At 41.0% G+C, this 12906-nt stretch overlaps 1 protein-coding gene across 1 annotated transcript in view; it reads right to left on the reverse strand.

Moving 5' to 3' along the window:
• ADCY5 (adenylate cyclase 5) overlaps positions 1–12906 on the reverse strand; it is a 200060-nt gene that overhangs the window by 74087 nt on the left and 113067 nt on the right. The window contains exons 2-3 of the mRNA XM_079311027.1: positions 7902–8051; positions 2831–2952 (exon numbers count right to left, since the gene is read on the reverse strand). Coding sequence (XP_079167153.1) covers positions 2831–2952; positions 7902–8051 — 272 coding nt within the window. The remainder of the gene's footprint in view (positions 1–2830; positions 2953–7901; positions 8052–12906) is intronic.

Genomic DNA, 12906 nt, shown 5'->3' on the forward strand with positions numbered 1-12906 from the left:
AGCCAGATTCAATGGCTGGGCACAGCACCCTTGCACTGACTTCACATACTTCTCAATTGCCTTGACACAATAACCTTTAGCTCATAAAAACTTAGCTCTTATGACATTTTTGAATAGTGACGAACACAAACCAGAATTGCCTGGAGCAATTGGAGCTCTCATCTCCAAAGTCTCCCCTTGAGCATTTCCCTGTGCAAAGCAAGGAGCATGCTTGCTTTTATTCAGCCAGTTCATTAATCAGCATGGCTGGGATGCTGCCTCCCCCCTCCACAGTGTTTCTGTGTGCACGTAAAAGCTTCAAAATCATCCCCAGTCATTCCCACTAGAGGTGGTTTCAGTGCACCCAGGCAAGAGCAAAGGCACTGTGCTGAACTCCTGGTGTGAAATGAGTCATTTGTTCCAAATCATGTTTCCTTTCTTCAATATTCACACTTAGTTATTCATTTCCCTAAAGTACATGAAGATGAGATGTTCCTGAGTTATTTTCTATTTGCTCTCAGCACATACACTATTTCATTCCTATTTCTTATCTCACTTTTCCAGCCTTTTCCATGATTTCAGTGGGCTTTGATTCAGGACCTCACAGGCACAGACAACAAAGCCCACACTTTGAGGAAGATATCATTTAAGTTGTTTCCTCTTATGATCTTTTGACACTTCAGTTCCCTTTGCACTGGAGATAGTTGGCACCTGCAACAGTCTGATTCCTTAACACTCATTACCATGAGGAACAAAGTTAAAATTACTTTTAAGCTGCAGAAGTGAAACTATTACATAAATGCTTATATTATTCAATAAATATGCAAGATGTGAAAATTAAATGTTTGTAAGTGTTCTGTTAGCTACCCACCAGGAACTGACTGGTGCACATACCCATTTATGTATTTGTGTTTCACCTTTCATGTTTCCTTGCAGCCATAGCTGAAAATCATAGCTCTTTTCTCTTTCCATACTCCTAGCCATGTGCCATTTTTTGATCCATCTTTTGAGATCTTCATGTCTCCATACCAGCCATTGTCTTCAGTCTATTTTTTTCCAGTCACAATTGTTACATCAGGTTTCCCTTCCCCCTTTAAATTTTTTCATTTGCAAACTTAGTTCATTATTGTTTATTTAGTTTCTGTATATGTAGTCAAATAAATAAAAAATTCAAATCATTATCATCCTAAAGAGATAATCAGCTTTATTAAGATTTGACTACTGAACAACTTTCAAACCTGCAAAATAATGACATATGGAAATTGATGTGGAAGATTAAAATACCATAGTCTTATGGCATAGCTAATGAATTGCAGTTAGTTTGAATGTCAGGTTGACCTTTGAGTAATGGAAAAGAGTAATTCACAATCAGCATCTATCACAAGAAATTTACACTCCTACTTGAACAAGCTCAGTGTCATTAAGGAAAAAATTAATGTGAAGACACAAAACCTAATTTACTGTAGCACAAAGTCTGCTGAGGACACTGTGGATGGCTTCTTCCCCCCCTTCATCACCATGCACATATCCTTCATTTTTCATCACTGGGCCCTTATTGTCTTTGATTTCTGACACTGTTTCTGTCTTCATTGTATTGCTAGTGGATCTTTATCTGTTTACTGAGTCACAACCAAAAAACTGAAGGGCTGAATTCTACCCAAGCCAGCACACAGACTCCCCCTGATTTCAGTGAATTTTATGTAAGACTCTACATTCAACACTGAGCAACCTCCCATTTTTCTGCTTGTACACTGCCTCTCCCAACTACCCTCAATCCTAAGGCATTGTGTTCAAATGCATCAGAATTTCACATGGATTTTTTATGTCAACTATTGGAGGGTGCAGTATGTTGGAAACTCACTTTTATTTCTTCAGCATAAAGTATCAGAAAATACAATTCACCAATGTACTAAAGTTGGATGAGAGAGAAAAGCTACACAGGGAGCTGACACGAAAAAACTCTTGTTGTAAGGGGAGATGGAAAAGGGAAGCTCTCTGTCCCCAGTCCCTGTGTCTCAAAAGAAGTATTTATAGACTGACAGAGCTGTTACACAGTTCCAGGACCTGGCTTAGCTGAGATATAAGTGATCTCCAAAGAGATCAGGTACAACAGCAAAGGTGAAATGCATTAAGATTAGGTTAAACTTTGCAACAGCAGCTATAAATCTACCAAGCCACCTGAATACTACTTTATTGCCTCTTCCCTGGGAAACTGGTCAGTGGGAACCTGGAGATGTGCAGAAGCTCCTGGGGCTGGGCTACCCCAGCAACACAGGCTGAGTTTGATTTGTAAGAGATTAGATATGAAACTCTTCTCCTCATCCAGGTAGACCAAGGAGCAACACATTGCTGGGTGACTGAGCAGGTGTCAAGACTGCCACTAATGGACCCCTGCTTGTAATTCCAAACTGACAAAAACCATTCCAGAAAATCTAGACCTTGGCTGGGCTCTGCAATTTACCCTGTGGGAATTATTCCCAATTTTTAACTTGCATACCATCATCTCTTATCAGAGAGGTGCTTGTAATTGTCCAGAAATAACTGACCCCAAATATAATACCTTCTCAAAAACATCAACACTTACTCCAGGAAAGAAAAAAGAAAAAAAAAAGGAAAATGTAGGGAAGGAGATCAGTTCAAGCTGCTTCTCAAAAGATGTTGTTTGATTGAGGCAATCCTCCAACCATCTTATAAACAAACTTTCAAAAGTCAACTAGTGACACTTTAGAGTCTTTGCACTGATTTTGGATTATGTGTCCCTGACATCTTCATCCCTGTGTGTTCAGGGTCAGGCATTGGGAGGGTCCCTGCTGGGAGGGACCATGGCTGGGAGACAGGCTGCTGCTCTTACCTGACATTGTCATGCTTCTGGATGTAGATCTTATGAAACATCATGTCTTCCTGTTTGGCATTAATGTCAGCTTTCATCTCCATGGCAACATGTCGAGGAAGTACAGAGAGCAGGAGACGCTCCTGTGGAGTCAGACAGATGAACCAATTAAAACACCTGCTGCCCAGTTAACAAACACACTTTGTTCCTTACTGGGGAGAAATGACTCATCAGTTTGGTGGGAGATGAGTACAGCCAAGCAAAATGGGCTCCATAAACCCAGTAGCTGATCCCCTAACCAGCCATATGCAATGCTCCTCCCAACCCCACAATAAGAGTTCAATGGTTCTAGAAGAAAAAAGTATTATTTTTCATTCCAGATGCACTGGGCTTGCCAATTCTTGCAAATGAAGGAACCATGCAACTCAAAGAGTGTCCATGCACCATTCTTGGAAGGACTCTGATAAATTATATTGCCTGACCTCCCACACAGTCTCTGCACACCACCACCACCAAGTCTTCCTTCACCTAACACCAGAGGAATGATATCCCAACACCCTTGGGCACTATTTAAAATTCTTTCCTTGCTTATCTAATTATCTAAGCACATTCCCCCAGCAGGCACAAACCTGCTCTTAGCAGCTAAAATGTCGTAGAAACACCCTGATAAAACCAGCATGAAAAGTGCTACTGCTACACTTTAAACTGCTGTTAGTGCCCAGTTGCATTAGGATCTGTAAACCCACCCACTCACCTACAAGAGAATTTTCAATAAACACATATCATCAACAGTCTGTGACTCTCTTTGCCCCACACTTGGCACTTTTATTTACTGATTGTGTGACTTGTGTAATATTTTGCAAGCTGCTCCTACTGAGTATGCAAAAATTGATATAATGATGACTTTATGGTGATTTTGCTAAAAACTCACATAAAAACAGGTGCTTGTTATTATTCTAAATTTGGTGCCAATTTCACACAGAAATTATAGAATTTAAGCCAGCAGTAATTCATGCCCCAGGGCATAAATTTGTGTGTATCAGGAATCACACCTGAGAATTCTGCCCAGAGCTTCATTCTATTCCCAGTCACACCCTGTGAAGTTCAAAAGGTTTTGCTACGGCTCATGAAGGTGGGGAGCATCTCCTTTGGGAACAGCTCTGTAGGTCCAACCTGCAGTGCTCTGGAATAGCTGAAGAATCCCAAAAGTTTCTGCCACTCTTGTCTTTATTTTTCTTCCCCTGCAGTGAGTAGGAGGAAGAAAAGAGCCTTCCTTCTTGATGCCACAGACAGAAGGTGGTGCAAAGCAAGGTCATTAACCTTATCTAACAGCTCATTAATTCTCACCAACACAGGGAGCAGCAGGGTTCAAGCACAGGCCTGACTCAGAGGGGTCAGCAATCCTGTCCCAAGCACTCACATCCCCAAACCATTGCCCATACTGCAGACACAGGCACATTTCTGCCTTCTAATTCCTCGTCTGAACTGAAAGTTCACCATTTATTTCTTCCTCTAAGGAGAGAGAGGAGCCCTGAGGGAACCAGAGGAAGATGAATTCACTGAAAATGTGCTCAGCATGCACTGAGACATTTTATACTCTATACATTTTATAGCACTGCCCAGTATTTCTTTTTCTCCCTTCAACGTGCACCTTAAAGAGACTAAATCTGCCTTCAGTCTTTGAAGAGATAGTAATAACTCAGAAGATGTGTTGGAGAGATTTCTATCTCTGCTTAAAACTGCAGTAGTCATGAAAAGATTCTTGTTTTTGTAAAGTACTGTCACTGTCACTAGCATACCGCAGGTGCTAACAGTTACATATCCATTTTTTTTAAAAACAGCAGCTCATGAATCATGCACGTGTCCTTAGGCTTCTGTCTGCTATTGGTGCTCTCCCTGAGTGGAAAAGCACAACACATTTGTATGCTTTCCAGAGTAAATGGTGTATACACTGTTGTCATTTGCATATTCTAATAGGCATCCTCAAATGTGTGAAAGCTGCTATTTTATGTGTGATTTTACACATCCTCTAAATAACTTGGAGCTTTATGGGAGGTTCAGGGGCACCCACAGGTTTGGAACATTCCCTGTGGGCGCAGGAGCATGGAGGGTTTGCTTGCTTCCAAAACAGAGTCAGGAGCCTGAGTGTCTTTTATGAGCACTCCAGGAGACTGACACCTCCATTTCCAGGCAGCTTTTACTGGAGAGCCCCCACCCTACCCTTCCTGACACCACAGGCACTTGCCAGATTAAATCACCAATATTTTCAAGACACTTGAGATCTCCAGGAGCTGCACTAATAATCAGGGAATGAGAGAGGCTCATCAGGTGAAACAAATGCATGTGGCACAACATCCCTTCATGCAGCTGCTAATTAGGAAGTTGAGCTGTGTTACAGAGCTGAGCATTATCTTTATTCTGTTTGCTTGGGGTCATCACAATCACTGAAATAACCTCTGAAGCTAACAGGAGAAGGCTATAACAAGTGCATTTTTAAGGCATAAGCCACATGAGAACGCTTCAAAGCAAAAAACCCCTATGTTTTATTTCAAACGGAGCAGAGAAATTAGGGTCTCCACAAGAGTGCAATTTTCATTTTGCTACAATAACTAGAAAGAGCTGCAGCCCTCACTGTAAAATCACATATTATGCACCAATGAGGTGACTAGGACTGCTGTTTTACAAGTATAACAAGGTAGTGTTCTGACCTGATAAAAAAGCAAGAGCAAATCCATATATAATTCTCACTTCAAAATAACATGCAAGTATAGTTCCACTGAATTATACATTAAACAACTGCATCCTAAGGAGCACCAGTCTGTCTCTAAAACAGGCACATAGATGAAGGAGTTCAACAAAGATCTACTCTGTTTACACACATACACATGGATTTATGTGTACATGGGCACACACATTCTCACAATGACACTGCAAAGGAATTTTAACTATTTATTAAGCCCTCTCCCAAGATGACAGCAAGTCACTATGAATATTTAGTATCTTATCCATTTCTTCTCTGGTTTACTAATAGTTACTTTTTACTAAAAGTGATGCTGACATGAAAACAGGAAGAGAACAACTTTACAGAGACAAAAGACATGCAATGCTGGAATTAGGACAGTGCAGTACCAGCATCCCACCTCCTAAATGCTATTTGCTCCCTACAGAATGTGGAGAATATCTGATTTTTCATCCAACAATATTTTGTTCTGGGCAAACAACAGCAATTCCTGTTATGGTCGGTCCTAGGTTAACTCAAGTTATGAAAGTGCAAGTCGTCTCCTTTCTGCACTGGACATTCTGGATTTTCTATTTACTTTCAAGTTAATTTTGGGTGCTGGTAGATGGTTAATAAAGGAAAATATAAGGTCATTTGCCTGAGAAAATCTGCCTGCCTTTAAAAGAGAACAGCACACAGGAGCACCATCGATTTCCAGAAAAAGACAAGCAACTATAAATAACAGAGTTGGGCTGTGCAGTTGTGTTTTCCTCCACCCCTGTTTGGAGACTGGCTCTCTCAGATGTGGGCTGAGCTGTCCTTATTTGTGTCTGCTGTCACCTCATGCTAATCTCAATGCATTATGTATAGAGAGGCATCTGAACTGAACCTGGAGATCAATGTCAGCACAGGCTGTGGCAGAAAATAATCTCATTAGGAGTCTCCAGCTGCCAGGACCTGCAGTTATTGCTGGTGGGACTGAAGAGCACTTGGCACTGACTGGCTTTGACACACATTTTTCTGATGTCCTGGCTTTCTTATGTATGGTATAGTACTTCCTGGAGAGGGGGAGAAGACAAAAGCATCAAGATAGGGCATTTGTCAGGACTGTTCTTGGGAGCTGCTTCTGAGGCAGAAGTATCCAAATCCAGCACAGCACAGGCATCTGAGCCATGCTGCTAAGGCAGTCTCTCAGCAGGGAAGACAGAGCTGTAATCAATAAATAAAATGGCATATTCTCTTGGCTCAATCCTTTCTTCCACTTCAAGGTGGAAGGAGGAGTGGCTGCTCATTTCATCTTTTTGAGACAATATTCATTGCAAAGGAAAAAGGAGTCTTGAGTGTGAATGTTGTTTTCATACTTAAAGTACCAAATAAACACTTGCACACGTTATCTCACAGTGAGGATTGATCAGCAGCTATGGCAGCCAGAGGTACCTCATGAAACACTGCCAGAACAGAAATCCACAGATGCAGATGGGCTGAGACATGAAGGAAAATGAAACTGAGTTGCCACAGACAGGCAGAGACTCCCCAACTGATTCATTCCCCTGACCTCTCCCCAAACCCACAACCAAGCTCTGAGATATCTCCCAAGGGGTCAGTGGAAGTCCCATTTCATGATTCATTTTAAATTGGAATGAACAGGCCACTGTGAGATGTCCTGTGAAGCTGCCCCTAAAGACTTTCTGTGTCTAATTCTCCTGCCACTGCAAGAGAACCCACAAGTGAATTAGGGGAGCAGACATTCAGTACCCTGACAGCTAAGTTATATGTTGGCAGAAAGAGAGCTTTTAATAGGAAAAAACCAATTAAGCTGATGATGAATCTTACTTTTTGAACAATTACAATTCATTTGAAGCCAGTAAGGTACAGAGAGGTGAGTAAGCAGTAAGGAGCCTTTGGGAAAGGAGGGAAGAGGACCTTCCTTGGAGGCATCAAGGAATGTTGTGTTGTGTGGACCCAATTCTTGCCTGCCTTTTGGCAGTGGCTTGGCTGACAATCACACCAGGCTTTGACTTTACAAAGAGGGTCAGTCCAAAGCCTGTGTGATGCACCTGCATCTAAGACTTGGTAGCAATGATGGGTGCAAAAAACCTGTGCAGACTCTTTGTGTATTTTATAATTTTAATCCACAGAGTATATGCCATTGGGTATGTTGCTTGTCTCTGGAAAAGTCCATCAGAGTATTGGACAAGAACTACACCCCTGAGCTTTCTTTCAAACCTTTAGAAATCCTGTCCTCTAACAACAACCTATTCTTGCTTGGATTACTCATGAAGCAAGAAGCCAGCAAATCCCATCCTACAGGAGCAATTTGCATGCTAATTCTGTTTCAGTGTTTTATCTTTTATTTCCAACTGTTGCTCTTACCTGCTGCTGGTTTTCCCTTTGAGAATGCAGCCTGGCTTGTATGCATTCCCTGGTCTCCTGGAAAGCCTGTCTTTGGGACACCTCTGCTGGGTAGTGGGTACACACGCCTACAATGTTTGTACAGGAGAAGATGAGAACATTGGAGACCAGCTGCAACAAAAACAAACAAAAAAACCAAACCAAAACAAAAAAACAACCAAAAAAAAAAAAAAAACCAACCAAAAAAAAAGAAAATTAAAAAAAAAAAAAAAAAAAGAGAGAGAGAGAAAAAAATACTTGGTTATACTTTGGAAAACTGCTATTGGAAACAAAGCACCAGCCAGAGTCCAGACCCTTCCATGACTCCTTAATCCAACACATATTGAAACCTCAGGCTCTTAATTCCAGTGTATTTTACCTCTCTAGTCTTTAAAATATAAAACTTCAAATATGACCTCAAATATATGTTCTTTCCACTGTGTACTACTTCACAAATAAAAGGTCCAATTTCAGTGGTAATTCTGCAATCTTGCTTTTGATTATCTATTATCTGGGAACTACTGAGACACAAATCAATCTGAAAATGAATCATTGCTCCATCACTGGAAGTCACCTATAACTCACACAGAGAGATCTGGCAGAGGAACACTAAATATTTTCCTGTTTGTGTACCTACATATCTGGATCAAAAACATTTCAAAGGTACATTAACCATTATTTTAAAATAGTGATTACAATACCAAAGGTAAAGGGTTGGTATTCACAAGGTCTCAGAGCAGTTTTTATAATCTATTTCCAATTCCAAATTTTATGTTTCTAGATAAAAACATACATTTTTTACATTTCTAAGCATGAGCACAGTAATGAGTTGCTAAGTCTGAAGCATATTTCAGCTGGACAAGCATGAAGGAAGAGCTATGTCACTCTTTTACTCCCATGTGTGCTATGTTTTGTAAGGAAGCAGTCACATAACTTTTGCTGAAAACTTGTGGTGCAACCTTTTATTTTCCAACTATTTTTTTAATAGAAAGGGAAAAATATTCATGCCTATTGCTGGTATTTGTTTTAAGCAAAATGTTCAAAGCATGTTGTGATGGCCTAATGTAAACATTTCCCTTAACAGAGGTCAGTCCCAGTAGGACTTTTTGAGACTTGCACAGGCTGTACTGGATCACCCTTTGAGGACAGAATTAGTTGAAACACCTCTCATCTCTTCCAGAGGGAAAGACCATCAGACCTCCAAGATTCTTAATAATACAGATCTTTGCTCTATTCCCTAATAGATGCCAAATATATCCTTTGCCTTTATAAATCTTTTACTTGCAGTATTAAAAAAAGCAGTTTCCAGCCCAGCCCATTCCCTGAAAATAAAGAGCCACTCTGAATGGCAGGAGAGTTGCAGGACACCCCTCAAGCCCTGAGCTCACAGGGGTGCTCAGGACTCCCCAGACCAACTTGGACACTGTGAGAGTCTGAACTGCCCCCATCTCAAACATGGACCACATCCCAAGAGTACCAACTTCTCCATGGAAATCTGACTGCTGCTACTCCAACTCTTTGTCTACACTCACGTGCTAAGGACAGCAACACTTCTGTTATTGACAACTCTGACTCAAAACAGGACTTAGGCAGAAAATCCTCATCTTTCAGCTCAAAATAAGCAACACCATCAGCTACAGCCAGAGGAGGGACTTCTCTCTGTGGATGGCTGCCAGTAGATGGCAACACTCCAACTTGCCAAGCACCAGCATCCAGGCGCTGCATTTTGGGCCATGCAGTGAGTTCCCACACTGTGTGCCACACCAGGCACGAGGGCCTGCAGGGCAAGGACCCCCCCAGGTGACTGCCACCAATCCAGATGTATTTGCAGATGACTGGTTTTCTAGGGTGGAATTATTCTCAGCCCCTACAGGTGGGTCCCTCCATGCAGAGCCCACAGTTCATACAGAGATGGGGCTGCTGAAGATGCAGTTCACACACACGGACATGAAATAAACCCCAATCCTAAACTCACACATTCCCTTCATCATTATATTTTCACTCAGCTCTTTCTAAGCCTGGCTGGATCCTGCCAAGGTTCTCCACCTCTGTCCCCCAAGCTGATCAGACACCAGCCAACCCCCACCCAGATCCTGCCCAGGAGTCACTGAGTCACTGCTGCATCCAATGGGCATTTGATGGTATTTTTTGTGATAATGATGGTTTTTAAAAATGAAAACCCACTCCCAGCCTAAAAACAACCCTCCAGCCAGTGCTTATTATATTGAAAAAAACCCCCAAAAACATAAAAAAGGTGTCAAAATAGGAGTTTCCTAGGATTTACTCAATTCCCATTCCAAGGTTACACTGATTGAGACTCTCAACCAATGAACAGGATCTCTACAAGGTCAATCTGGTTTATATGGGCTCAAAGGGGTTAAAACTAAACACCATAATTTGCATGCCCAGATTACAGCAAGACTCCCAAATCCTCGCTATTGGAGTTGTGTAGTAATTAGAAAATTTGTCAGGGCATATAAAATGGTAAAAGCATGTATGATATATTTTGAATGAATAAAACAGAGAACAAAGAAGGCTTTAAGGAAATAAGCAGTTTTCTGCCTGAATCTCAAGATTCTGATATTTCATTTCAATTACAGTCACTAGCACAAACCCCAAAAAACCTCCCCAACACAGTGACTCAAGTGTTGCACCAAAACCAGGAGACTATGGGTGGTTTAGATGCCAGGCAACATATCAAGAATTGAGCCAGCAGAAAAAGAAACCCCTCAGTCCTGAAAACAAGCTCTTTGTAGGTCTTTCTGGACAAATGGGTGGTGTGCCAACAAAAAGTCACCCCAGTGGGATCCATGCACAAAGACACAGGTGCTGTGATGATGCCTGAAACAGCTCAGGGCATGTGGCTCATATTGGACACTGAGACAGGGAGTACAAAAACCACCACCACAATTGGCATCATTGGTAACATTTCTGGGACACCAAGCAGTTTAACTTTTCAGCACTCACTAACATCATTTTACACAAACCCAAGGGTACACGGATCACAGACTGATTTACAAGACAGACTCAGATGACCATGCTTCATCAAATAGGAACAAAAACTATATTGCAATGTAATTTTTAAGTAGCAGGGGGACAGGTATCAGTATTTATTCTGTTTGGCAGGAGCTCATTTAATTCACAGTATGGCATCTTTGCAACACCCTGAAACATAAGGAGTGAAATTACTGTGTAATATCTGTGTTACTGTGTAACTTTTCTGTGAAAACATTAAAGATCTGCAGAGATTTAAAACTGAAGCTCCTTTTATTTGCAGCAACACTTGTTAGTGAGCAAGGGAATTTTGTTTAATATCTGCTCGCAATAATTTTCTACACAGCCATTTTAAAACAGAATAAAAGAAAAAAATTCTAGGAGCAATAGTTTTTTTCACAGACCTCTGTCTTAACAAAATAAATTTATATCCTGTTTGCCAAATGGTACTACTTGCTTATCAGCTTCCTTGCCATTTTGCTATGGTAACCAGCTTCAGTCCCAGGAGGAAAGAGATGATGTAGATACTAAAAATCTGATTCCCTAAGCTCCATGGCCTGAAAAGTAAAAACATATTATGGCAGCTATTTCAGACAATCTGTGCTTGAAGAGGTGTTCAAGGCATGGAAAGATAAAATTGTCTGTTTTGTAGTTGACTTCCTTCCCCTGCCTAACTAGAGATTAAAATTAAGAAGATTCCTACCTTTCTGATTCTGGAAAACAATAGTTTATAAAGACCATTTAAGTTACGTATAAGTCCTAGAAAAGCTACTAAACCTGCCTGCAGCATTGGCAGATGTGAGTATTTCATAAACTAACACGTTCACTCTTCCATGACCCGTGTGAGGCAGAGCAATGCTGTTCTCCTGGTTTGCCAAGGCAGAGCTCTTCAAAGGTGATTCAGTACCTAAGGAAGAGCTATGTACTATGAAGGGTATTCAAAAACCACTGTGACTCCTTAGTGCCTCTGAAATAATAGATCAATCTCACAACAAAACAGTTTCCAGTCACTTTGATTTCATCACACAAACAGAGCCCTGCAATGCTTTTGTTGAATCTCCTGCAGGAAACTGTTTTCAATAATTTTTTCCCCTGGTGACTGAAGGGGAAAAAAGACAAGAGATGGAAACAGTTTAGTTCAACATGTTCTAGGAGTTATGAAAACCTGGTATTACAAAATCAAAATTGAGAGCTAAATTTGGCCTGACACCAGTGTTACAAAATTGGTATTTTGGGCACCTCAGGCCAGGCTGAGGAAGGAGCAGGGTGTCTCAGTGGCCAGGAGAGATCCTCCAGACCAGCAGAGCAGAAAAAGTATCAGCTTGCATCAATATTGCCACACTTCCCCCTGCTGTGTTTCTACCCGATAATTCTTCAAACACCAGATGCTATTCAATATGTAATTAAGAGACAACAACATGCTTAAGAGAAATAGCATCAAGACAAATTTAGTTTGTTCCCTACCTCTCCCAGAGCAAACAAGGCTGGCTACTGACATGAGAAGGTGGGCCATATTCCTTACAATACCATTGCTTATTATAAAAGTCACAGCTTCTGTTTTTTGCCAAGTTACTTTGCTTTGGTCCACTTCTGTTGCTGTTGCTCAGGGTTACTTCTGTTCTAAGATCACAGCACTGGGGCTATTCCCTTTAGTTTCCAACACCACTAACCAGTATTCTGTTTTTCTATTTATTTTTCATTTAAATCTAAATATTGTTTTGATATTTTTGTAAGGTCCTGTTTTGAAAACAATTGCTTTTGAAGCTTTTACTGTGGGGCAATAAAACTGCCACAAGGAGACATAAAGCACATACATGGAGATTAAAAATAATGCAAAACAACCTGCAACAAACACCAAACTATGTACCCCCTCTTTCCTGACTGTGACACTGCTTTGCCTCAGCTTTCCAACTCCCATGATACTCAGCCAGTAGCAAATTTTTTTGTTGAAGTGATCATCTGTGTAACAGCCAGATTAAAAGCAGATAATACT

Source organism: Erithacus rubecula (assembly GCF_903797595.1).
Source record: "Erithacus rubecula genome assembly, chromosome: 8".
Taxonomy (NCBI): domain Eukaryota; kingdom Metazoa; phylum Chordata; class Aves; order Passeriformes; family Muscicapidae; genus Erithacus; species Erithacus rubecula.